Consider the following 27,192-nt stretch of genomic DNA (forward strand, 5'->3'; position numbering starts at 1 on the left):
TATTCTCAAAGCAGCAGTGGGAAATCTTTTTTAAATCACGTTTCTGCGAGCGTGAGAGACTCCACTGAATAAGGTGAAGACCTGTCAGCAGGTAGATGTGTAGCTGTGATGCACGGGATGGAAACAGTATTACCAAATACAGAACTTCATTAATGTAGTCCATTCCCACGTCCCTGTGCTTTTAACCCCGTGTTGTGTCCATTATCTTTAAACAACATCTGAGAGCAGAGTTACACCAAAAACAGACAGAGGCGTTGTTGCAGTGTCAAGCTTTCAGTTTCATTTAATTCAGGAGCAGGCAGAGGTGTCAGGGAGACACAGCTAATAGCAGGTGTGCCAGGGGATTACTCAGCTGCATCACTGAGGCTGCTGTTGTGACAGCGATAGAACATGAACACATCACGTCAACACCTAATGCTCCCAACGTCATGTAAACACTTTCAGGTCCTGTTCAAGGAGGGCTTCTATTTGCTGATGGCAAATTCGCCTTTAAGAAGTAGGATGTCCCAATATCTATTTCGATCATATATATATATATATATATATAGTTGTACATTGTAAATTGTTCAGTGGTTCCTAATCTGGGGGTCAGCACCTTTGGCCTATGGCTAAGGGCCATAAAATGATTAACATTTATAACATTACTTAACATTATTTCTTTAGGTGTTCCTTTAAAATTTGCTTTTAAATTACTTAATGGTTTTACATATTTGCGCCTCTAAATATGTCTTTGTTCAATCTGGTGAACATATTCAACTGGAAGACTCCAGATCAACAGAGGTAGACAATTTGTTTGGTTTAGGGGTCACAAGCCAAAAAGGTTGCATTCAATTTGAAATAAAATAATGGATTCAACATTAAAGTGTCAATTCTCAACTTTAATTTGTGATGCTGTCTAGCCAGTCAAGGATGTTGCAGCTCTTCACCCTGAAAAACTCTTTGGTTGATTGCTGGTTGATTTATGTATCAGATCGTTGTTCTGCTGAATGATAAGATGTTCGATGTCTAACGAGTTTTGATGCATTTGGCTGAATCTGGACACACACACGCACTTCTCCTGTATAACTCTGCATTCCTCCTGCTGCTTCTGTAAATGATTAATAAATGCCAGTGTGCCAGTTCCACCTGAGCCACAACAGAACCACCGCCATGTTTGACAGATGAGGTGCGGTAGTTTGGGTCATTAACTTTGTTTTTTTTTTTTCTCCACACTTTCGTCTTTCCATCATTTTGATAGAGGTTGATTTTTGTTTCCATTAAACTTTGTTGCACAACTCCACCAGTTTCTTTTTGTGAATTTTTGCAACCTGCAACCAGGCCTCAGTGTTGTTGCTTACCAGGAGTTTGCAACTTGTGTTGAAGTCTTCTCTTTAACATTGACAAAGAAACATGTCTGCCTATGTCCTGGAAAACATCTTAACTTGCTGTACAGTCATAAAGAGGTTTTTCTTCACCAGGCAAATGATTTTCTGGCCAAACCTGCTTTTTTATTAGAATGTATCCAACTGTTGATTTTGGCAAATCAACTACCATTAATAATAACTTTATTCCAGAAGTCTAACTCAACAGCATGCTTCATTATATCAGTTTCACTTAATTCACTTATGTTCACTTAATCTGGACATGAACTCATTAGTAGGATATCTTTTTGCAATCCCATATTGTTATAAACCAATCCAGTCACATGGCAGTTCTTAGTCGCAAAATGCAATGTATTGAATTGTATACACGGACACACATGTTCCTTTTTTTTTTCTTTTTGTGTCAGTAAAATGTCGACTTGTTGTGACTACAGCATCATTAAACTTCTTTATGGTTCTGTTTAACCCCTCACAGCACTTGGTTAAGGCCAGAGAAAGATCCTGGTCTGGTTTAATACAGAAAATGTTCATGGTGACTTCACACACAACGTGTTTGTTTCAATTTAACCAAAACCACCGTCTTTTCCCAACTTTAATCAGAGTGCTTTTGTTGCCTAAACCTGAACACAGGATGCGGATGCGACTCTGGATGTGAGACCTGGGTCCAGTACTATACGTGTGAAAATCGAGTGTCATGAAAAAATTGAAAATTTGTGTCCATGTACACAAATCAATAGATTCCATTTTGTGACCATCTAACTATCAAACCTGTTGGGTCAGAGCCTTCCTGATTTTGAGAGATCTTTTCAGGATTTATTTTTCCAGTAAACTGTAGATATAGATATCAGTATGTATTTTTATGGCATTGATACGGAATACATTTCCAATAAAGATTACAGAAAGGATCATTACAAAACTGTATTCAGAAAATCTCCCATTAATACCAAGGCAGACTGCTGCCTCAAATATGAAAGGAATATGATTGAAATCCTGATGACAGTTTTAAGTGAAACTGAAAGCTTCAGACCGCAACAACGCCCCCTGCTACTCTGAGGAGTAACCACATCTATAAAAACCTGTTACTGTCATATCCTGCTCTTTAGAAATGTATAGTATCTGTACTGTACAGCTCCCATTCTGCAGTTGCACCCATAACACATTTGAGTGAGAGTTTCTTTTTCTTTCAGATCTCACACTCCAAAGTAAAACCAGTCAGTGTTTCAGCACTTAAACTACACACCTGGCATGAAGAGGCCTGTTTATGACAGGATTCAGGAGAAAAAGTGCACATTTCACATGGCAACACTGTCTGTCATTCCCTAAGGAAACAACCTTTCATCCTGCCTTCATGCAGGGATAATGTATGAGAGAAAAGAGGGGTAGCCCTTACCTATGACAGACACACAGCCCAGTGGGGCTATGAGCGATGCTGGGGCAAAGCCATAGGCAGCAAAGTTCCCCAGTTCCCCAATGCCCATGAGAACCACACCGCACCACCACGTCAGGGAGGTGTAGTAGGGCTTGGAGCCACGCTGAGACTGACGGACGTGGGCATATTTCTGTCAGGGAGACAAATACACAGAGATGGAAAAATAAGCAATTTAAAAGATGATAAAGCAATACAATGGCTGTTGCACAATTTTAAACACACGATAACACTCTGCTGATTAGCATTTAATCTCAGAAGAGGCGTGGCTCCACTTAAGCAAATCAATCAGGTGGGAAGCTGTACAAGGCAAACGCAAAATATACTTCCTAATTGTTACCAGTTCCATGTCTGTGAGCTCACACAGCCTCGTAAAACATCAGTATTTTCCAACACGTTTTCACATTTGCTTGAGGCTGTCTCGCCCTCTCAGTCTGTCTGCATGTTGCTGCCACTGAAGCCCCAGTTACTGCACCTGCTGCTGCGTTTTCTGACAGTGTAATTTAGCTCCACACATAATTCTGGTGAATCACTGATGCTCATGTTAGGTGGGTATGTTTTTAGACCATACTCTCTAAAGCCTCTCAGGCTGGTAAATGCAAGAGAGTATGTGTATGCTGGTGGTTAATGAATTACACACATTCTCTTAATGACTTGGATTGATTATTTAACAGCATGTAGCTCAAACACTCCACTTGAAATAGCGCTCGTACGGCATCTGGGGTGTATATACACTGATAGACCATAATTAGTATGATAAACAGGTCCAGACACAAAGTGCTAAAAATGTGTTGTTTGAATATATAATTGGACAAGTGTATTGTGTTAAATTGAAATATATTCATGATGTTTAAACATTCACTTTTGTTCGTTTGAATTCAAATAGGCTTTATTAGAAAGAAAAGCAGAGCACATTTCTGCCATCTGCTGCGTAAATCCTGCTGAGAGTGTGTCAGCAGATCACACAGTCAGTGCCTCAGTGTACATTCACTAAAGTCCTGATGAACACATCCAGAGTTTGCTAAAGAGAGAGCAAACTGTCAGGAGAAAAGCAGTCTAGCAAAACTCCGAGAGTGTAAAACTGAGTCTTTATAGGCGTTAAGTGCCCGCTGTGTGCTGAGCGCCTGCTGCACACCTAGATACCAGCGCCTCTTACCTGTATGTTGAGTGAGATGCTGATGAGGACATTCCCACATATAGCGATGATGATTCCCAGGACGTAGGTCTGAAGAAACAAACAGTAAACAGACGGAAGATTAGGTGACGCTCTACTTGTCACACAACAATTATAAACACCCCATAATACTCCCTGCAAGTCCTCCCTCCAGCTGTCACATCTGTCACTGCCATGACAACCACAGAGAGCATTGTTCCATTGGTGCTCTGTTCAAACAGACTATATTGTGTGTGTGTGTGTGTGTGTGTTTGTTTGTGTGTGTGTGTGGAACAGAAGCTTTAAAGATTTATAACTCATATAAAGGAGTATCAAACTCTCAGTTCTCACACACTCACAGTAAATTGCACAAACACTGACGTTTAACACACATACACAAAAGCACAAACACTCCGTCACTACGACTCTCCCACGATATACGACACCTCAAGTTCTGGATGCAGGTTGGTTCACACCTTTGGACACACAAACATACACATATGCAAGGTTTTGGTAGTGTAGCCTGCATTGTTGTAGGAGCTGGTAATGTGGGAAAGACTGAAGTCAGCCTACGGTCATGCTTGCAGCTGTGTAAGGTTGTACAAAGGCACAGCTAAACGCTAACGTCAGCATGCCCACATGCTCACAGTGACAACACTAGGATATTGATGGTCGGCAGGAAAATCTTTATAATGTTCACCATCTTGGTTAAGTGTGCTAGCATGCTAACATTTCAACAAGTGCAAGAGAGGCTGATGGGAATCTGGTCATGAACCACAGTATTGGGTTTATTTGGTGATGGTGCAACCTGGAAAAGTTTTACAGAACATAACCTAGCATATTATAGCATGACATGACATAACGTAACAGACATGCAATACTACAGTAGGACAAAACAACCGACTGCTTTTTCTTATTGTTATAGATTCATATTTTGACTTATTGAGAGGGAGAAAGAGGTATTGATGGTTTTTTAGGGCCTAGGCAAAAAACAGGTGGGTTGGGGTGGGGCAGTACTGGGGAGGTGGAAGTGTGTGTTTGGTTTGTTTCTTTGTTTTGTTTTAGTCCAGTGATACATATGTGCAGCACTGGGTAGATGGGATGCGTTTGGTTTGGCTTGGTTTGGTTTTGTATTGTTACTGTGCAGTAATACAGTGGTCATGCTCCAGACCCTTAGGAGGAGGCTGACCACCAGGAGACAAGAATGCTACATGGAAAGTTAAAGGATCACCAAAGTCAGTAGGGCTTCTTAATCTGGGGACCATAAATGTCTGTACAAATTTAGATGACAATCCATCCAGTAGCTGTTAAGACATTTCAGTGTGAATGGTGGTGAGTGGTGGACTCACTGACGTTCCTATAGAGCCACAAAAATGCCTTGTATCATATCATTAAAACTTACATAATGTCATAATACCACCGAAAGATAATAGATATGTTTTCGTAGCCAACAGCACACATGTATAATTGGTGTTTAACTGATGGAAGGAGAAACAGGATCCATTTGGTCTCAGTGTTTCAGGAATACACAGGGCTGCTTTCCCCCATATGCTTGGAAAATTACTGCCAAGAGGAAATTTAATTTGAGGTTATAAACATACCGGCGGCTGTGGGCGGACAAAGTTTACAAAGAAATGAAAGCACACAGTGGGGGTGGAACGTGAATAATGAAAATCTAAAGAAAGAAACTCAATCACTGTAAAAGAAGTAACAACAGCCAAGCACATCCAAGTGTTTATCCCTTGAAAGAGCATCAGGAGAGAGATGGAGGGTGGGGAGAAGAAGAAAGGGGATGAACAGTGACGAGAGGTAAAACAAAAGGATAAGAGGCGAAGCATCGGAGAGGAATGCGCCAGAGGATGAGTGTGAGGGATTAGAGTTTAAAAGAAAGATGGAAAAGAGAAAACAGCAACAATAGATAAAAAAAAGTCAAGGAGAGTGGAGAGAGTGAGCGACAGTGTTGACATGTGGAGTGTGCTCTCCTCAGGTTCAGCGGTCCATTCTGCGAGATAAAGCAGGCAGTGGGTTATTGTCAATAACATCCATCTGATATTGTTGACAATGAGATAACAGCACTGTGGTCAAATGATGCCAGAATGAATGGAGCGTAAATGAATTCCTCTGGTCTCCAAACACCACAGATGATCACTGTCACACAATCCAGAGGTCTCCTATCACTCTGTCAGAGCACGTTACTGAACATCATCAGTGGAAACATGAGAGAACATCTCTTCACAGCAGCGAAGGGGAAGCACTGTCGTTAGAGCTCGCTCTTAGAGTCATTCACCAAAAACCAAAAAAAACAGTCTCTGGACAAGAGAAACCCTCTGCTCAGCCTCAGAAAGTGCGGTGAAGTGAACAGAGGAGCACCAGACAGAATGATGATGGTACACTTCTACAGTTTAATAAGCTGTCTTTTGATGAGAACAGCAGTATGACAGGCTCTCACCTGCAGGTGTTTTATCAGGGCGGAAATATGAGATTGGAACTGTGTGCATGAATATGGAGCATCACACATCTGACATCGCAACTACAGAACTAATATGTACTTTGTACTGATTTTCATAGGCAACACAGACATCAGTTATTTCCTTACTTACTATAGACTACTACTTCAGACACTTGGATGGGTCTTTGAACAAACCTTTATTTTCATTGGTCCTTTCCAAATATTAAGATACACTAAAATAACCTCATTTATACTCACTGATGGCTTTGGATCAACTAAATCAACATTTGCACTTTATGAATATCTCCAGTTTCCCTGTGCTGCTGCCCTTCACCATCTTCATGTGATATCTATGTAGTTTTATATCAGTTTATAGCAGCACATTATCAGTTCCCTACAAGTACATGTGTTTCCCCTCAAAAAAGTCAGTGTAAACATAAGTGAAACTAATGTGGCAACACAATACTGCATTGACCGATATTGTACATAAATTTACTCAGACTTGATTGTAAGATCCACATTTGCATTTTTAGGCTCAATAAATGTCCAATTTACAATCTGTCATCGGTATCAACGTTACATTGTCGCCTCCCTTAGGAGAAAAAATGTCCTGGAAATGTCTTAGACTAAAGGATTTAGTTGCTAAAAGACATTTAACAGGCGTCGTGTGGCGTAGTGGTCTAAGCAGGCGCTCCATGTGTGGAGGCTACAGTCCTCACTGCAGCTGGCCCCGGTTCGAGTCCCGCATCGGACGGCCTTTACTGCATGTCATTCCCCCTCTCTGCCTCCCCATTTCCTGTCTCTCTACTATCCTGTCCAATAAAGGCATAAAAAGCCCAAAAAAATATACTTTAAAAAAAAAAAAAGACATTTAACAATAAAGACACAATAAATAACATGACTCAGAGTTTACAGCAGCAGCTCTGAGAGGCCCAGTGATGCTTTCTAAATAAATACTAATGCCAGGATGCTGACATGCTATCAATGCTAACATGCTGATGTTTAGCACTGTAATGTTCATCATGTTAGTTTAACTTCTTAGCATGCAAACATTTGCTAATTAGCACTGAAAACGAAAGTACAGCTGAGGCTGATGGGAATTTCGTTGGTTCAGTTTTGTAAGTATTTGGTCATAAACTAAACAAAAAGATCTGAAGTCTGAGTTGATGATGCCACGAGAGGAAAATCAGGGTTCAGCAGAGTTATTACAATTCATCCTGAGAGGGGGCGTGAGTGTGTGTACAATGTTTCAGACCAATCTATTTAATAGTTGCTGAGATATTTCATTGATATTCCTGGAGACACATACTGCTTGTGTAACTGAAAATAGTGCAACCACAAAAAATCTAAATGAAACAAAAACATAAAATTTAACATAAGGTTTAATAAAACCCAAAGTGGTTGGACGGTGTTGTCCAGAAAATTGCTATGACCCACATTTGCATCTTACTTTGGAGGTCAATTATGGTCCATTTGCAGTCATTCTTCGCTCACATGCAAATCATAATGAAACCAAATTGATAGCACCCATCGCTCAAAACCGATTGTCTACATTTCTCATCCTGACATCCTGGCTACCTCAGGGTGGCGTGAGGCTGGATGCTTGGTGATACAGTGATGGATGCAACACATGCACAAAAGAAAAGAAAGATGGACGTCCCCATCCTCCCTCCTAAACACAGCAGAAGTGAAAAAGTAGCTGCTGCTTTCTTTAAACCAGCAGCCCATTTTCAAGTAGTTTTGACTTATCTGATCATCACACAGCATAATTCTATCCAACAGCCCACTTTAAAGTAAATCCACTCCTCTTTATTGCATAACACAACTCATCATCTCCTCACCAGCCTTATAAAGAATTTAAGCCAAGTGGATTTATGGGTAATTTCAAATCCAAAGTCACCACATACAGTCCAGTCCTCTATTTCACAGTCCACCTCTATCTCCTCTTCACATTTAGCTTGACACCAAGTCTGATGAGTCCACTGACCTGTAGCACACTGCAGCAGGGAGGACACCGCACCAGAGGTAAACAGGGTTTTGACTCCAGTGTGTGTGTGTGTTTGTCTATATATGTGTGACGACTGCAGTGTATGAGGCGTAAACAGGATTTAGGAGAAGCTGGGGAGCAGATGGGCGGCTTGATGCAGAGATTCCTTGGGGACTGATATCACATGAAGGTAAAAAGTGCATGTTTGTGTGTGTGGGTGTGAGATGATGGACTCCATCCTCAAAGGTGGAAACAGACAGAGAGAGAGAGAGAGAGAGAGAGACAGAGAGAGAGAGAGAGAGAGTGGTGGGCCCGACTGTATAAGAGATGACTACAGCTCAGCGGTAATTCATGATCAGACAGATGGCGTCATCCTTCAGGCCAGCTGTGGTCTGTTCACTAAACCAAGATCAATAAACTTGTCAAGCTTTATAGGACAGAGCGTAAGTGGCCTGTTGCGTTGCTGTTACTGAGCCGACACGAGGAGGCTGCTGGGTAATACTGAGAGGGGCCAGGGGGCAGAAAGAGGTGTTTGACTGTGTGTGTTTGTCTGTGTGTGAGAAACAGTGTATTAGGAGTACGAGGTGGTGGATGTACAGCCTGAGGACAGTTTATTCCACACATTTCACACAGGAGATGTAGAAATTTGGAGTGTGAGGAGGGATTCATCTCACCTTTTATTGGATTAATTCATGTCAGAATAAGCTTGCCAGCAAATTAATTCAGCATAATTACAGCAAAAATTATTAAATACATTTTTTTTGTTTGTTTCTTTGTTTGTTTGTTGTGTCAGAGCTGGTGAAAAGAGAGAGCGCAAGCATTGTCAGAATATGTGTTCACAGCGGGAATCAAGCACCTCACACTGACAGCAGGAGCCTAATGCTGTACCCAGCGAGAGAGAGAAATCCACTCAGCAGTGTGAGAGAAAGGAAGCAGGAAAGAGAGAGAGAGAGAGAGGGAGGGAGGGAGAGAGAGAGAGAGAGAGAGAGAGAGAGAGAGAGTTTTCCTGTCACAGGAAGAGCAAACAAGGCCAGTACAGGCGAGGCCGGTACACTGGGAGTGCCTTTGGCTTGTCAGCTTACTTAGCAAACATTACACACTTTACCCAGGGAAAGCAAGAGGCGTCACAACACAAGGCTCCCTGTGTTGCACTGTACTGTGGCCTTCACTACTCTGATGATGTTTTACATTACTGACGATTTCTAATCTATTAAACCTCACCATGCAGTGATGGGACGTCCTGATACAGCGAGAGACGCTCTATCCCAGAATCAACAGGGTCTTAGTTCCTGCTACATAGCGAGCTGGAACTAGTAAGTTGACCAGCTTGAATCAAACTTCATTCAACACTTGTGTAAGATCGCAGATATAGACAGCTGACCTAACACAGCATTACCTCCTGCTGTAGAGTTGCATCTAGTCGTGAATTAACTGTGACCCAGTGCTCTTGCTGGAGGAAGTGTGGATCAGCACTATAGTGCCATGCCCACATATTTTGGTAATGTCCATATATTCAGTTTCATATCAGTGATTTGGGGTTTAGTATTGATGTTTTGATATCCCTCTGTATTTTGTGTGAAGGTTTCTATATATTTATCTTCTGAAGATTGTTATGGCTTCATGTAAAAACAGAAAAAGACTGTTATCAAATACTGACTTCAGAGAAACCCATCTGATCTGGACTTTTTCACACACACTGTCATCTATCTATGTATGAAAAAAATGACTTACACACGGTGAGAAATACTGAATACATGAAATGGGATTGTTAAAAAGACACTGATTAATGTCTTGTCCTTCTTGTTCTTATTGGGGGTAAATGCACTAAAGTAAAGCACAATGTACAGAACTGTACCTGTGTAAGATCTATGTGCGTCCTCCACCACTACATCTGTATGCGGCCGGTTATTCGGATGATTTAAAGTGGACTTTTCCTTCAACTCTCTCACTCTTGCATTTGATGAAGTCTTCTGTAATTGAAAGGTTGTTCCAGGCCAGCCACAGAGGGAAGCTGATTACACTCCAGCTTTCTTTTAGCTTTTTCAAAATGTAATTAATTTGATACAAAGGAGGGATTCAGTTCTACAAAATGTCACCAGAGAACAATTGAGACCAAAGAACCGACAGTCTAACTGGCAAATGGCACAGGACACGGTGATAGAGACTCTGAACAGCATGGCTCGTTTTTTTTTTTAGTCTTAACAAACAGCAAAATTACAGTGAAAATCTGAGGACATTGGATTCTTTAAACTGACACTGATACTGATTGTGAAGAAACTATAGACAACAGATGAAAGAAAGTTCCTTGTGTTCCTTTACTCGGCACATAAAAGGCTGCAGGAGTTGAATGAGTTTGAAAGTCAGTTTCAACAAACACAAAAAGCGAGCACAAACTCTGTGCACTGTGTGAGCACATTCATCATCAAGGCACAATAAAGGCTGCGGTTTCTCTAAGTTTACCATCCTGTGGTGGAATTCCTGCAGTTCTGCCTCTTCCACATTAAACTGCAGAAAGTCTGTTCAGTAAAATCCTTTAAATAAATGTCAGAGATAAAGTCGATTGGATTTCCTTTTCTTGTTATTCGGTGTATCAAAGGACCGCGCTGAGCATCAAACCTTGAACGCACACAAACATTCATGCTCACACACAAATTACTACAGTACTATTAGAGTTGTGTTTTACCTGAAACCAAACTGATATTCTGACTGTGAGCTTACACGTTGAACTTACATGAGACCTGTTCCCTACATCTGACCTCACATCACCATCATAAAGGCAAATGTACATTTCTGCGCACACACAACTCTTCTGAGAAATTTGTCACAGCGTGTACTTGTACAAAGCGAACTGTAACCAAAACTTTAATGCACGCTTAGCTGCTACAAATGGCAAGTGTACATCTCCAGCCTGAATGAATTCATACTAGAGCTGAAGTAATAAAAGTTGAATGGGCCTGAGAGCTGACAGGGAGACTGACAGCCCTGATCCTCCTCCTCACTGGGACACTGACCAACAGGAGGACAGACAGACAGACAGCGTGGCCCTTTGTGTCCACTGACAATGGGGATCTGTCCCTCCCGGGGATGGGCTGATCTCTGGATGAAGCCCTTGACTTTCAGCTCAGGGGAGGTGCGTACAGGAGAAGCATGGGTATGAGGAGGAGTCAGCTCAGGGACAAAGATGGAGGAGAAAGAAAGAAGGACAAGGATGGACAGACAGACACAAAACATATGGACTATTTATGTTGAGATCCCAATTTCAGCTACATGAAATAATGTTAATTATTAGCCAACCAGTAAATTTTAGCAAGAAGAACATTCCCAAATAATCATCTATGTGGCCGCAGCAGATTGTCACATTTTACCTCAAACCACATGTTGACTGAAGCAGAGCCATGACCACGATCCAGGTCAAGACCTACAACAGCCTGCAATGTTTAATGTACTGTCAGTGAGCAGGAAGGATGAACAGCATCCTTTGCTATTCTAGAGTCTCACAAGTCGTACGGTAAAGAAGAGGAAAGGCCATGGTATCATTATAATGTACTCAGCAAATTATATTTACATTAATATTTCATATATCTTGTATAAAACATAAACATTTTGGCCTGATGATGGCACGATGAGAGCGATCAGGGGGCTCACCAAACGTACTTGCTGTCGTCCTCTGGGCACCATGAATATCCTCGGGCGTTTACATGGAGATCTGGTCAGTAGCTGTGGAAATGACTTACTCTGGGCCAAAGTGTTGGACTGTCATATGAAGGGACTGACTAACAGAATCTTCCTCAGCCCCCTCTGCTATCAGGAGAAATCTGATGTATTAACTCAGCGTAGTTCAGTGGCCAAGTTTGTTGCTGCTAAACAGTTATTTTTAGCTGCGCAGCCTCTCATCACCCACCTCCTTCACCTCCTATGGAAACAGCAAATTCTGCACAAATATAAACAGAGTGCTACAAAACTGTTTAAGACTTAACCACATACAACAGTGAAATCATGTACCAGCTTTAGTTACTAATGGACAGTAACTAAGTACATTTACTCAGGTATTCTACTTCATTTTAAGATACTTGCACTTTAACTATTTCACTACATTCAATTTCTGAGGGAAATATTTTACTTTGAACTCCGCTACATTTATTTGACAGCAACATTAAAATCTTAAATTAAATACGTGTATGATAATATCATGAAATACAATGCTTTTTAAAAAAAAAAAATTAAAGATTAAACCAAATGCCTAAAATAAAAATACCTTCTACCTGACTACATTTCAGAGACAATTCTGCACACTACGTTTATTTGACAGCTAATTTCCTTTGAGGCTAAGATTAAACATTAAAAAACATAATAAGCTAAATACATAATAAGGCACTGGTTAGGTAAGGTCCCTTGTCATGTTTCAGTTAAGATTTCAGCAGTTCTGCAAAAGAGACATGTCATCTTTTAACTGTCTCAGGGGATATCCAAAAATGTTAGCAGAGAGGTCAGATCATCCAATATTTGACAAAAGCAGCAAAGACTAGAGAAAAGTCAACAAATGTAAACAGATCTGTGTAGAACATTGTTTTTTTTTTCTGTCCCGTCCCATTTATGACCTAACAATCCCTCAGACTGCCTGATCCGGTGGTTGGGAACAACTAGCCTAAACTACCAAAATGTATATAAGCTACAGCATTAAAATGCTACTTAAACATTCATATATCTTTATTAACACTTACATATTACAGTGTATAATGATGTAACTCTCACAGTGCCATTTTCTCTGCAAGTATATTTTGTTGCCAACACTTATTTACTTTTACTCAAGTAAGATTTTGAAGGCAGCGAGACTTGTAATGAGGTATTTTTACATTGCTGTATTTGCAGCTCATTTACTTGAGTAAAAGATCTCAATACTTTCTCCACCACTGACTTTAGAGCTGCTTCAAGTCTTCGTTTTGGCTCATTTTGTCACATTTTAAGATAGTTGACGAGGGGTTTACGGTGTGAAACCTCCCCAGTTTAAATCAGCCGAGGGACCTTTGATGGAAGTATCTCCCTTTATTCCCCGTCATCTCTCTACTGTACACTCTCAAATAACTGCATGCAGTGGCCAAAAAATGCTTACACTTAAAATAAATACTGTTACCAAACATAGTACATGATAAACTGTGTGCGTGGCTCCACCATGAACCAGTTATCTAATGGGCAACCGATGGGATACGCTGTCAAAACATGGACTACTGCTGTAACATCCACATTCACAGTCTCACCAACGCAAACTTTCAACTGTGGAAGGCAGTAAAGTGCGAGACAGACAGATATTGTCCCCTGGATGTCGGGATGTTCTCTGGGATGGTGGGTAGCTTTGGACAGAGGGGGAGCTGGGACCATTAGCCAGTTGTTCAGGACTCTTACAGTAGATCTATTCTCTCACAGCCCACCCATGAGCCATTACTCATTACTCACGCCTCTCATTCCTCCTCTGTTACACTCTCTCTCTCTCTCTCTCTCTCTCTCTCTCTGACCCATCACTGGTAATGTCACACAGAGGAAACATGGCAGAAAGAGAGAAACACACCGACAGGGGAGGATGAGCATGAGGAGAATGTGTCTCTAGCATAAGAGTGGGAGGGCAGAGGACTGGCACGCACACACAGCAGGACACGAGTAAACGCACACACTCAGTCAAAAGGGAGAGACTTTACATTATCATACACCAACACACATGCACACACTCAACTTGATGCACAGATTCAGACGGTGCACTTTACAAAGTCAAAAGTTCAAAAGAAGTAAAAGTCCTTTCAACACAATGATTTAGCCATGATCGCTTTGGAAAGTAGTTCTGACAGGTGCCAACACCCATACATCTCTGTGCTGTCTGGCTTCCTCATCCACACTGAGTGCTCATTACCCAAAGAGCTTTAGAGGCTGGGCTTACATTTTGATTCCCAATATGTTTTCAGACACTAACTTAATCTCGTCTCGGGCATTAGTGTGTAACTTCTTGCTCTTGATGGAGTTCAAGGAAGGAAGTTCCTCAAAGTTCAAAGAGAGAGAGAGAGAGAGAGAGAGAGAGAGAAACCCTCATCTCTCCTCAGTTATGGCTCAGTGTTCAGTGAAGCTGAACAACGGAAACAGGTTCAACATGATTTATATCACATAGAGTAAGCAAGAAATACAGAATACACCTACTGACATGTTTTCATATTAAAGTTTAAGTCTGAATTATATTCTTAACATGGTGGGCCAAATGTTAGACTCTTATCATTTGAATTTACATCTGAATAACTGTAACGCTTTGATGATGTAAGTCTCATCAAATAGGAAGTATGTGGTCGAAGAATTTAAGTTGTCAACAACAGTGGTCTTAACATGATTATGCATTGACACATCTTCCACATATCTCTGAAAGGACTGAACTGCACACACCGTGTACGTCCCGCACTCTGATCCACAAACTTAAACAAACTTACCCGCAGTGGGGTTTCCAGGATCTCCGCCCGGTGAGCGGAGGTCAAATCAGGAGCCTCGTGCGGAGAACTTGAGTTCGCCATGTTTTCCTTCTCATGAAAGCAGGAGATAATATTCTTCTGGATCACAGCTCCCACTCTCTTCACATCTTTGTCCGCTTTCGTTCACCTCACCCCATCCCATGCACCCCACGTCCCCGCCGCTTCAGTGGAAACTCGGAGGGGAACAAGTTCCTCAATGTTGCGAAGTGGATCAGGAGTTTGTGATGACTTCACTTGCGGTCGGGAAAACGGACTTTCAATTAACGAAGATGTAAACACGCACGGGAGACTGTATGTCCTATAGTTAATAATTGTCCGTGTTCATTACTTTATTTGGGAAATGAATTACAATTATATGATTAAAATATCAAGGGCCTTCTATGATGAGAAAAAGGTTTCAATCCACCGCATCAACACATCGGGACTTTGTTTCAAGACCCACTTTGTTTACATTCTGTGAGGATCAGCTACTGTGATGTACGACATTACGAGGTGGACTTGAAGGAGCCATGCGAGAGCAGGTGCCATTCAGCTGCTTTCACAGTGAGCGACACAGTCTTGCACTAGGCGCAAACTTTAGCACATACATGAATATCTCTTTCTCAGATTAAATCGAAGGCAACTGGACTTGTATTTGTCTGTGGAAGACGTTTCGCCTCTTATCCAAGCGGCTTCATCAGTTCTTATGTATTGGTCTCTCTAGTCCGCACTAGTCTGACCTGCGGACTAGAGAGACCAATACATAAGAACTGATGAAGCCGCTTGGTGCATACATGGTGCAACTTTACTAAACTAGTCATTTATTTTGATGCAGCACGTGTCGTTTGTTATTGATCGATGTAAAATAGAAAAAGAGCAGGAACCAGTTGTTTGAAATGCAGAGTCATATCATAAGGATCTGTTCCCCACATGTTGAGCCTCCTGCTTGTGAATTCTGTGTCAAGGTCGGATGAAATGGCCACAATGGCCACAAGATTTATAGTGTTTGGGTTGGAATGGAAAATGAATTTAATTTTCTGCTTGGCAGGACTGTTGAACCTCCTGGGTCTGATACAGTAGCTGGAGTAAGCTTTATGGAAAGCAACAGAAATTTGACAAGTGCAAACGCCAAGGCCATTTTATCCAGTAGAAAGCGTGTAGCCTATTTAGCACTGTCATGGAGTACGTGTGTGTTTAGCCAAGATCCTAATGGAGAGTAAATCCTACTATTAAAATATCCAGGAATTAGTTTAAATTAATAAATTCAATGATGGTGAAATAAAACCATTTCTCATTTTTGGTGATTCCCCAAGAAACCATGTCAGGGCGCCCTCAACTGGACCTGCTCTCAGTGCTCCAGATGATGTTAAACAAGTTGCCACCTGCTGGGCACATTTAGGATGGCAGAGAAATATGGATGACAGTCTCCCAGATGTCTGGACAACACGTGTGATTGAAGAGAGTCACTTGATGTCCCACCACTTGTTAGACTGAGGATGTGCTCACCTACAAACAGGTGCTTCATTTGTTTGAATCTGCAAATTTATTCCCATCCACTCCTCATCATTGCTTTTGGAAACCTCATCAGCAGCTGAAAGGGAGATGAAAAACAGGTCATCCTAACAAGCAACGACAAACAAGGCCTGCCACATGAGGAGGACAGAACCTGATCTCCATTCAGCATGGGTCCAGCTGTGTGAACGTCCCCGGTCAAAGGGATGAAGTGAGACCGGCTTCCTCACTGTGAATACATGAATGATGAAAGCTTGTTTGTGCTCAACATAAACAAAATTATCTTGTACAGATGGCGCTGCTGTTTTCTTTTAATTGCTTGCAACGCTTTTTGCATTTCTTTTAGAGACTATTTGGACCAGACCAACCAAACATTTATATATTAAACTTACAGCTGTCTGCTAATTACCCATACCATTTAAAGATGATTACATATGACATATCATTCACTATATTTACTTGAATGGAAAAATTCAGATGTTGCAACTGACGCCAACCCTGATCAACACTGATCAGGGACGGATGCAACATATTAAAAATACATACAATTTCACAAATTTTGCTTTTTGTCTCAATAAGCACAGTATTATGAAAATTATCATTGTTTTAAAATAATATTATAGCCTAGTATTATTTACTTATTTTGAAGAACAGTTACTAAGTTTTCTTTAGAACAAAGATCTGCATCAAAATAGACACAATTTATCTATTTTATTGTTTATGATGAACAGAACAGGCAAATATTATAAAACCATGAGAGGCTAACAAAATAGTTCCCAACTAGAACCCCGACTGATTTATCTTTCGGGCTCTCTTCCCCACATAACTTGTTTGTATTCTCTTATACTTGAAAATAAGCAATTATTGTTGCATCTGTTGAGCTATGGAACAAACTTAGCTGCATATTTTTTGCCTGTTTTGCAGTAAAAATGTTGACGAATACTGATGTGTGGTCTGTTCTGATTTGGCTGCTTAGCTTTAGGACAATCAACATAACTTGCAACCATCATCAGCCATGACGGAACATCCTGTGCTAGCTAGACACACTTGACACATGCTAACCATGTCATTAACAGTCAACAAAACAATGATTCAAACTGTGTAAGTTTTGCACCCTTGTTGCGACTGTCGTATGTTTGCATATATATAATGTATATTATATCTGCACATAAAAAATGTCTTCAGAAAATCTGGTTGGATTAGATTAATATTGACTCAGTCTTGAGGTATACTATAGTATATTCTCTACATGACTAGCCTCTCAGAAATCAGTCAGAATTAGATTGTTTTATGTCTCTTTATGCTCGTTTTGCATCTGTAGTTGTTTTGCATCTCTTTGTGGTCATTTGATTGACTTACCAGAAAGAAATGTTAACAGTCACTTACAGAGGTTCTGGTATTAACAAACCATCCACCTATCACCTTCTCACTCTGGCAGGGCTGGCCAATCAGATTCCAGGATGGGGCCTGTGCCACCCTGTGCTTGTGCGTACAGCTGCAGTTTATTGAAGCTCTGGAGAAACTGCACAACCTTGATGAACAGCATCAATTCAAAATAAAAAGAAGACAGAGAGAAAGAGAGGTCAAAAATGTCTCACTGCTAGAAGTCCTTTCATCCTCAGAGGGTAGAGGACAGACAGCTCTGCGTGTTAACACTAACACTGAATCTGAAGGACACCGCGGTCCAGCTGTCAAAACTGACTGTCAGAACTAGATGAAGCTGAAGCACAGAAATAAATTGCAAGTAGCCATGCAATGCTGTGCCATTTTCTTTGTGTGGGCAGACCGAGCACAAGATCTTATTGTTCCAATTATTGTCAGGGAGCTGCGTCTGTATTTAGGTCATCGCTGCTGTTACATGACATCAGAGCCAATTAGTGCTCATCATGCCGAGCACGTAGACTACAGTCAGATGGACATAGGTGTGATAATTTGTTAATATGCTATATGTTCAATTACTACACAGAAGCTCACACTTTTTTTAACTCAGAGAATCAGCGTCTGCAGCTTCTATCTGTATTCATCCTGCTCCTTCTGCGTCTTCGCTTTGTCCTGAGTCAGCCTGCTTTCTCTGCCATAATAATCAAGGCCCATTTGATATGATTATTGTGGTGTGAAGGGGAAGAGCAGAGATGAATGAAAGCATATTTAATCTCACATGTCAGAATAGCACGACTAAACAGATTCCCCCTTTTTCTTTACTATTTCTATAAATCTGTGAGGAGACTGCTTCATCCATCATTGCTGGCAGGCATTCGGAGAGAGCTTTGACTGACAGCTTTTGTCATGCACAGAAGGCTGTGGCATTTTCCCCAGCGGTTATGGAGCCCCTCAGAAATGCATCAGATGACACCCTGATGTTTTCAGTCTGGGATGTTGAACCTTGACCTCCAGAGGAGAAAGATGTTGGAGCACCGAAGCAAGGAATGACGAGGAAAGAATAAAAGAAACAGGAGAGAGGAAAAAGAGGTGGATATAAAATGTTTAGAGACACATTAAGATATCGAGGGAGTGGGAAAGAAAATGAAGGAAGGAGAGAGAACGATAAAGGCAGCCGAGCAAAAGAGGGGGAGCAGCAGATTTAGTCGACACAAAAAACTCCTACACACTCTCACTTGAGCCTGCACCTCAGGCTTTGAAGGAGAGAGGAGATAGAGAGATATCCACATCCTCTTTTTTACTGTATCTCTTCTTTTCTGTCTCTTTCTCATCCTGTCCTCTCCATCCACTCCTTATCTACCCCTTCACCTACCTCTGTCATTGTCACTGACTTAATAAAAGTCTTGCTTAATAGGATAAATAATGGTTGTGTCCTCTTGACCGTGTGGGTATGATTATACAATATGAGATCTGAATATTAAGATTTCAAACTGGTGCCTTTAGAGCTGTGAGTAGTTTCTCATTGTGAAACCTTTTACTACATATTCCAGTCTCTACACACCCACTGACTATAAGATGTTTTAAAGGGTCACCTAATTGAAATATATCAAATCATGCAATCAATTTAATATCTACATTGTTTGATATCAAATAAATTTTATCTCATGGGCAAACGCAGTAGTTTGTTTCTTATGATTTAAGGCCAGAGCTGGAAATTCAAGCCATACATCATTTTATTACCGAGCACATTTTTTTCCGGGGCTGAGACATAACAATAAGACTTACACTGAAAAGTCTCCATCAAAGATATGAGACGTGAATGAAAGCCTGCCAAGAGTGTGCAGAATCTAAATGATGATTTAAAATGCAGGAGATTCTCAGTACATATTTTGCTCTTACAGGATTTGCTCCTCAAAACCAGCCAGCACTGTAAAAGCCTAATCACCGACTTCAGCTGTAGATTGAACAGCAGCAGAAAAACTCATACTTAACATGAGAGTATTTACATTTTATGCGACTCAATGCTTCTGCTTTTTGCTCCACTTCATTTATTTGACAACTGGAGTTTCTAGTTACTTTTAAACTTAATATTTAACATAAAAACTGAAATTTATGAAATACAATGTACAACGTACAATGTAAATCCCAACATTTTTGGCTTGGGGCGTTTACAAAAACACAATGTCTGGTTGGGGCCTCTTGTCACATTAGCAGTTCCAACAAAGAGACATTCTTCCTTTAAACGTTCTCAAGACCTTAAGAGGCCAAACTATCCAAAATTTTACAAAAAAACCCCAGGAAATATAAGAGAATGGTCCAAAAGATGATACTACATTTGAGAAGTAGTGCATTGTTTTTCTCCTTTCATGTCCCATTAATCATCCCATAACCCGTCAGATTTATCCTGTGGCCCTGGGAGGGGCCGGAGACCCCTAGGTTGCCAATAACTGGACTAAACCGCTTTAATGTATAAAATAGCTAAAACTAGCTAGACCTAGATTAGCTAGACCAGTTAAATGCTACTTGGGCATCAGTACTAACAGTCTAATCATGTCATATATAATAGGCCTAATATGTCATCTCTGTATTTTTTCTGAAGCAGGAATTTGATTGCAGAGATTTTACTTGTAATGGAGTTTTTTTACATTAATGTATTGAAAACCAAGGCAGGTTTGCAAGAAGAAAGCAGGTCTAAGGTGACTTGTTGAGGAAGAAGAAGCTTTGAGGAATATTTCCTCCTCCACAAAGCAGCACATTAAACTCAACCATGTAGGAGAAGAATGAATCAAAAGCAACCCGCTTCAATGAAAAGCAGAAAGTGAATAATCAGCAGATGATAGTCTGGTTAGCACGAATACTTCAGAACAGACCACCTAAGTAATCCTGAACAAAGTCCTGATGGCATTCACTGAAACAAAAATCAAGCTCCTTCACCTACGCTAATGAAATGTGCGGAGGTGTGTGTGTGTGTGTGTGTGTGTGTGTGTGTGCACCGTCAGAGATACCATTCAGGACTGATGGAGCTTTCAGAATGAGAAGACACCCATTATTTTCTCCTAAATCAGATATCCTGCTCAGAAAATGAGCATCTCTCTGCAGGTAAAGAAGAAACGCTGCCTGTCGCCTAATCCTCAGAGCTGTGACATCTGAACACTGCCACGTGCCGTAGTAAGGCATGTTATTGCCTACATGGGATTATATGACACTATTGTTGCACAGTGAGCGGAAATATGAGGAGAAATAATCAGAATGATACAGATCACAAACATCAAGGAATCGCAGTGAGCAGAGGATGATGATACCCAGGCACTCAACCCTGCTGGATGAGGATAATGAGCGACTAAATAGGATTATAATTGTACCACAACATTCCCACACAACCACAGATGGATCCCACAAGTGAGGAGCATTAATAGGAAAAAGTCTGTAATTTCACCACATTGTAATCAGCAGAGAGTGGCTGTGTGTGTTTTCAAGGCTCTTTGTTAAGCTTCCCAAATCCTACAAATCTGCTGTGTGAGGGTGTAGTGGATCTGTAGAGGCGTAAGAGATGATCTATAGCGCTGTCATACTGGGAATACCTGAAGAGGTATTAAACGCTCAGAAGCATTCAAAAAGAGGATATGTTGTGTTTGAATACAATTTTAAAGACCCAATCCGCACAGGCAATCCCATGGGTTTACATGCTTATGTTAGCTCCAGTTGTTGGAAGAAAAAAAATGAGATGAAATATTAATGTGCTGGCTGCCTATTCAGGGGTAAAGAGTTCCAGTGCTGCCTGGAGCCTGTGGTTATATTTCCAGAAAAGTTTTGTAATACAATACACAAGTATGGAATTGCTTCCAATGATCCTGAATGTCTTTTCAAATGCAGCGAAAGCCGTTGTCTTAAACAGGGTGTAAGTAGCCTAGCATATTTACAGACTTCCCAGCATTGCTTGGGAGTTAAAACTCTCCAGAGACTGATGTAAACTTGCTGCGTGTCTTTAATACATGCAAAGTCAGGGCTGTTTCTTATAAGGAATATGATAATTAAGAATATAAGTCCACTTTATTTAAAATTTACATTCGATTGCTGTGTTAAAAACATGAGCAAATTTAACACACACTCGCACAGAGCCAAGGATATAATTACAACACGTTTGTTATCATCGGGCATGTCAGAGTAAAATGTCCAAACAAAAATCCCAAGAAGGGAATAAAACTGATATGCCCTATAACATTGGAAGACATTGTAATTATACCCTTGGCTCTGCTCTGTGCGAGTGTGCCTGAAGTAACCCCAGCAGCCTCCTTGTGTCTAATTTACAGATGTTCCCTGAATGCTTCACATACACAATGCTACATGACACCTTTTTGGCTGACAGAGCTGATTGATGGTACACTAACAACAACAACAACAACAACAACAACAACAACAACAACAACAACAACTAACAAACACAAGGGAATTCCTATGAGCCAGCTTTAGTCTGTAGCCGCCTGCTATCACCTTCATCAGACACACTGGGACGTGTGAAAGTAAACCCTCAGCACTTAATCAGTAAAAGCAAGGCTGCTCCAGACAGGGCTGTTAATGACGTCACCGCTGTACTGATAAAAGGAGATGCAGGTGGTGATGTTGAAAAAGCTCATATGGTTTTTCTTCCTTGGATGAAACATCATAGTTTTCCACAGACTCTGTAGTGAGGATTAACGACCAACATTTCGAGTGAGGAGACGTTGGCTTGGGTTGAATGTCATAATTATATTGATCCAAGCTGCATGAGAGTAAATGTGTTTGATCAATGACCATAGACTCATTAATCAATTGTGACCTTTACATGAAAGCATCGATCCACCAATGTAACAGTCCTTTAAAACAACAGCAGCATTTTGACTGTAATACCTTTGAGACAGGAGAGCTATGCTGCTTCTCTGGTACCAAATTTTATGTGTGATGTAGACATTTTATGTAGCTATGACATCTTGTGTAGCTCCCGAGGAGATTTGTGAAGTTTAACTAAATAACCCCTGATGGAGTGATCGGAGTTATCTAGGCTTGGGATTCAGATTTGGGAGTCAGTTTGAAGGTGTGGCTGTTTACCAGACAGGGAGGGTCTGATGAAAGATACAGCTGCAGTTACATCGTTTGAAATGTAGGATCCAGTATTTTTGGAGCTGACCCATACAAGGGAATAAAATTTTCAATCTCTTGTGAGTCCTTGGACTTTATGGAAGTGCAACACTAAATTACTGCAGTACACCTGTGGCTGTTATACTCTCTCATGGTTTCTTGTAATATTCTTATGGTGTCTCTGCCATTAATTTATATTAAATAATGTTTAATCTCCCATGGCAGGACTGTAATGTACAGCGGGTTTAGTTTATTTTAACTTGATATCGTGTCAGCACAGCTCTTCTCTCTCTCTCTCCCTCCCTCTCTCTCTTTCTCTCTCTCTCTCTCTCTGTGGATGCTGCCCGCGCGTTCGTTACTTGGTGACTCCCTCTCCTCGAGGAGCTGCGCCTCGCCCCTCAGCACCATGATGCTGAGATCACTTCAGGAGGAGGAGGGCGGTGCAGAGGGAGAGCTACGTGTTGCTGCGCAGCAACAGATAGAAAGAACTGAGAGAGAGAGAGAAAGAGAGAGAGAGAGAGAGAGAGAGGGGGGGGGGGGAGGAATTCCCTCGCACAAACAAAAGCCACTACCCAGGCGTGTATCAGCTCTTATGGCTCCCATAATTCGCGGCTGATACCTGACGCTGAACAAGGTGTAAAACCCGCTGAATGGATGATGTGAGGACAACCAGCTTCAACAAGCCCTCGGATATATTTAAGGAAGGGACTCTAAATTTCTTTATTTCTGAAAGCAACATCACATTTGACACCGCGCCAAGTCCAGGAGGCTTCTTTCTCCTCTGCTCAGGCTGTGAGGTTCAACCTGACAGAGACGCGCCTGTCTGGACCCGAGGGGACAGAGGTCTCAGCTTCACGGTGAGGCCACAGCGTGTCCCCCCGTGGAGGGACGACCATCAGTGGAGTCCACATGCGGAGTCTTCTTGTAGGAGGATCCAGAGAACTGGCCGCGCTTTAAAGTAAGTTCTTCCATGTGTCTTTGTTTCCGTGAAGCCGAGGCTGAAAATAACTGCTCTTCCTGTAACTGTAAAAACACACATGGTGTAATTCAGCTCAGTCTTTCACTTTTAAAGCATGTGTCATAAACTCAAAGGATAAAATCTGTCTCTTGGCCTCAGTTCACAATATCTCCCCTTCTTCTTTTCTTTCTTCTCTCTGACTGTGTGCATCTCTTTGTCTCTTCCTCTTTTTCTCTTCGTGACAGTGTGATTTGGTCTGTCACGCTTTCTCTCTGTGTGCGCCGTGCGTCTATGTGTGTCCCTCTCTGCAGACATGACAGGTCACGTCCTGAGGGAACCGGCCGGCGGGGTTCACATGGATGACAACGCGGCCATCCGCATCAACGTGGGCGGCTTCAAGAAGCGTCTCCAGTCCGATACTCTCTCCCGGTTCCCCGAGACGAGGCTTGCGCGTCTACTCCGCTGTCAGTCCAAAGAGTCCATCCTGGAGCTGTGCGACGACTACGACGACACAGAGAAGGAGTTTTACTTCGACAGAAACCCCGCTCTCTTCCCCTACGTGTTGAATTTCTACAACACAGGGCGGCTGCATGTCATGGCCGAGCTGTGCATCTTCTCCTTCAGCCAGGAGATCGAGTACTGGGGCATCAACGAGTTCTTCATCGACTCCTGCTGCAGCAGCGCCTACCACTGTAGGAAAATGGACCAGGATCGGGAGGACTGGGATGAGCGGAGCGACGAGGGCAGCACCACCTCATCCTTTGACGAGCTGTTGGAGTTCTACAACGACGCCACCAAGTTCGACAAACAGCTGCTCGGGAGCGCACGGAGGCGCATCTGGCTAATGCTGGATAACCCCGGCTACTCCGTGGCCAGCCGCATCATCAGCATCCTCTCCATCCTGGTGGTGCTTGGCTCCATCGCTACTATGTGCATGAACAGCATGAGCGAGTTCAGCCTGCTGGACAGCGAGGGGCAACCCGGAGAGGACCCCCGTTTCGAGACTGTGGAGCACATTGGCATCGGCTGGTTCACTCTGGAGCTGGTCGCCAGGTTCGTAGTGGCGCCAGATCTCCTGCATTTCTTCGAGCACCCGTTAAACGTTATAGACCTGGTGTCCATACTTCCGTTTTACCTGACGCTCCTTATAAACCTGGTGGTGGAGAGCAGCCCGGCGCTGGCCAACCTGGGACGCGTTGCGCAAGTGCTGAGGCTGATGAGGATTTTCCGCATTCTGAAACTGGCCCGTCACTCCACGGGGCTGCGCTCCCTGGGGGCCACCCTCAGGAACAGCTACAAAGAAGTGGGCCTGCTGCTTCTCTACCTGGCGGTCGGGGTATCGTTTTTCTCCGTCATGGCCTACACGGTGGAGAAAGAGGACAGCGAGGATCTCTCCACCATCCCGGCGTGCTGGTGGTGGGCCACCGTCAGCATGACCACCGTCGGGTACGGAGACGTGGTTCCGGTGTCCATAGCGGGCAAGCTGACCGCCTCGGCGTGTATCCTGGCAGGGATCTTAGTAGTTGTGCTTCCGATTACTCTTATTTTCAATAAATTCTCCCTCTTCTATAAGAGACAAAAGCAGCTGGAGATAGCGATGAGAAGCTGTGATTTCGACGAGGAGATAAAAGAGGTGCCCTCGGTCAACCTGCGGAACTATTACGCACACAAAGTCAAATCCCTCATGGCGAGCTTATCAAACATGAGTCGGAGTTCACCCAGTGAGCACAGTCTGAACGAATCAATACACTGAAGCAGTCTCATGGAGGACACCCGGTCAGGTTGGGTGACGCTGCGTATTCAGTGCGGCTGCATGAGGAGCTGTCCAGGGTGCTGAGGCCTCTGGACTAAAAAGCTCACTTCCTTCCACTGATTTCTGACCGTTTGCCTCTCTGTAGCTCAGTGCAATAATGTGTTAACCAGTGCGTCAGTGGCAATGAGAAAGTAAAGCAAATGTACAGGACAGCCTGAATATAATATCTTACTGTGCATTGTCATGGCACCTCACCAAAACAGGCCTAACTAAATTTGACCGCATCAGATTAAAAAGGCAGAGAATGCTGTAGTTGTTTACAGTAGACGGTGTCACACTGTTGTCCACCCTCCAGCTATACTTGTCGTGATCAAATCTGTCTGAAAGTAACTCCAGCTGTATCCTTCTTGAAAGAGTGTTGATGTGTAAATTGTGGTGTTGCAACAAGATTACTTGAGATGTGTGGTTAAAGCAAACTGTATTAAACAAGAAATACACAACACACTTCCTTGTTTTTTTAATGTGCAGAGGGAGGGTCTCACTGTCTTCATAAGAGTCTCTCACTGATTGAGATGTACATTTAAGCCTGAGGGGGGAGAGAGGGAATTAGCCTCTTCCATTGACTGACACAATATCTAAAACAGCCTGACAGGCAGAGCAACAACCATTCAGAGATGACATGTTGAATAGATTTTTTTCTCTGAGGATTTTATTTTCTGGCTGCATCAACATTTTAGTTGGCAGAAAGAGCTTTTTAATTAATCAATAAACTTCACTAATAAACTGTTGGGTATTTTCACAGTTAATTGACAGCCACAGACAGGGTATCATATATCACTATAGATGTATCACCTACAGTTAAACATTTGCTGCATTCTTTAAACTGTTCCCTTGTTTGACAGGAGTAAATATAGACGTAATGTGTGGCTACGAATGCCGGCTGAGAATACAGTGGACACAGTCCCAGTTTTTCTTGCCTCAATGTTATATTTAATTTAAATCCTCCACTCTACAAGCAATTTGTATCTTTGTCTCCTTTCTGTGAAGAGGCAGAGGCAACCTGCACATGTCTCCTTTTTTCTATCAAGTCTCCAGGTGTCTGGATGAAACAGGTTTTGTTATTCCACTGGGGCGGAGGGGAGTTGTTGTACCCTTCTCCCTGCTTCTGGTCACCGGCATAACAAACTGTTCTGTCAGTGGAGGCAGTAGCACTTGCAGGAATTCAACAGAAAGCACTCACTTAGTGGCATTGATTTCAGTTTAAAGAATGAGGAGCCGTTTGATACGAGCAGGCTCCAGCTCTCAGAAGTCAATTCTTTTGTCATCTCATATTTTGGTACAGTCAGCAACAGTGATTTCAGGTTTTCATTTAAAGAGCATTTTATTTTGCAATGAGAAATGACCTGGTTGTGACTGGATAAACAGCAGAGCAGCTTCTTCATCACTGTCAGCACTTTATTTCTGTCAAGTTGTAGATTATTTGTACATTTATACACATTTCAGTGACTAGAGCAGTGAAACTAATCTGCCTCAGAGGTCAAGGGATAATTGAAAATGAAACTCACTGTCTCCAGTTTAATATGTGTGGACAGGCAGAGGTGTCACATATAGCCTGCTGG

General features: G+C 42.1%; 2 protein-coding genes across 2 annotated transcripts in view; one reads left to right on the plus strand and one right to left on the minus strand.

Moving 5' to 3' along the window:
- The window catches only part of LOC130172039 (NIPA-like protein 2), a 28,173-nt gene extending 13,076 nt beyond the window's left edge, over positions 1-15,097 (minus strand). The window contains exons 1-3 of the mRNA XM_056380444.1: positions 14,838-15,097; positions 3,944-4,012; positions 2,752-2,920 (exon numbers count right to left, since the gene is read on the minus strand). Coding sequence (XP_056236419.1) covers positions 2,752-2,920; positions 3,944-4,012; positions 14,838-14,918 — 319 coding nt within the window. The 5' untranslated portion in view covers positions 14,919-15,097. The remainder of the gene's footprint in view (positions 1-2,751; positions 2,921-3,943; positions 4,013-14,837) is intronic.
- A 7,718-nt stretch (positions 15,098-22,815) lies between these two features.
- On the plus strand, positions 22,816-26,075 carry LOC130171710 (potassium voltage-gated channel subfamily S member 2-like). Its single transcript, XM_056379824.1, has 2 exons — positions 22,816-23,820; positions 24,066-26,075. Exon 2 carries the CDS (start codon positions 24,134-24,136, stop codon positions 25,571-25,573), a length of 1,440 nt encoding a protein of 479 aa, XP_056235799.1. The 5' UTR covers positions 22,816-23,820; positions 24,066-24,133; the 3' UTR covers positions 25,574-26,075.
- The last annotated feature ends 1,117 nt before the right edge of the window (positions 26,076-27,192 follow it).

The sequence above is a fragment of the Seriola aureovittata genome, chromosome 7, assembly GCF_021018895.1.
Source record: "Seriola aureovittata isolate HTS-2021-v1 ecotype China chromosome 7, ASM2101889v1, whole genome shotgun sequence".
Lineage (NCBI taxonomy): Eukaryota > Metazoa > Chordata > Actinopteri > Carangiformes > Carangidae > Seriola > Seriola aureovittata.

Bases quoted from the DNA above. Each gene is read 5' to 3' on its own strand.
- LOC130171710 (XM_056379824.1), top strand. From the start codon at position 24,134: ATGACAGGTCACGTCCTGAGGGAACCGGCCGGCGGGGTTCACATGGAT.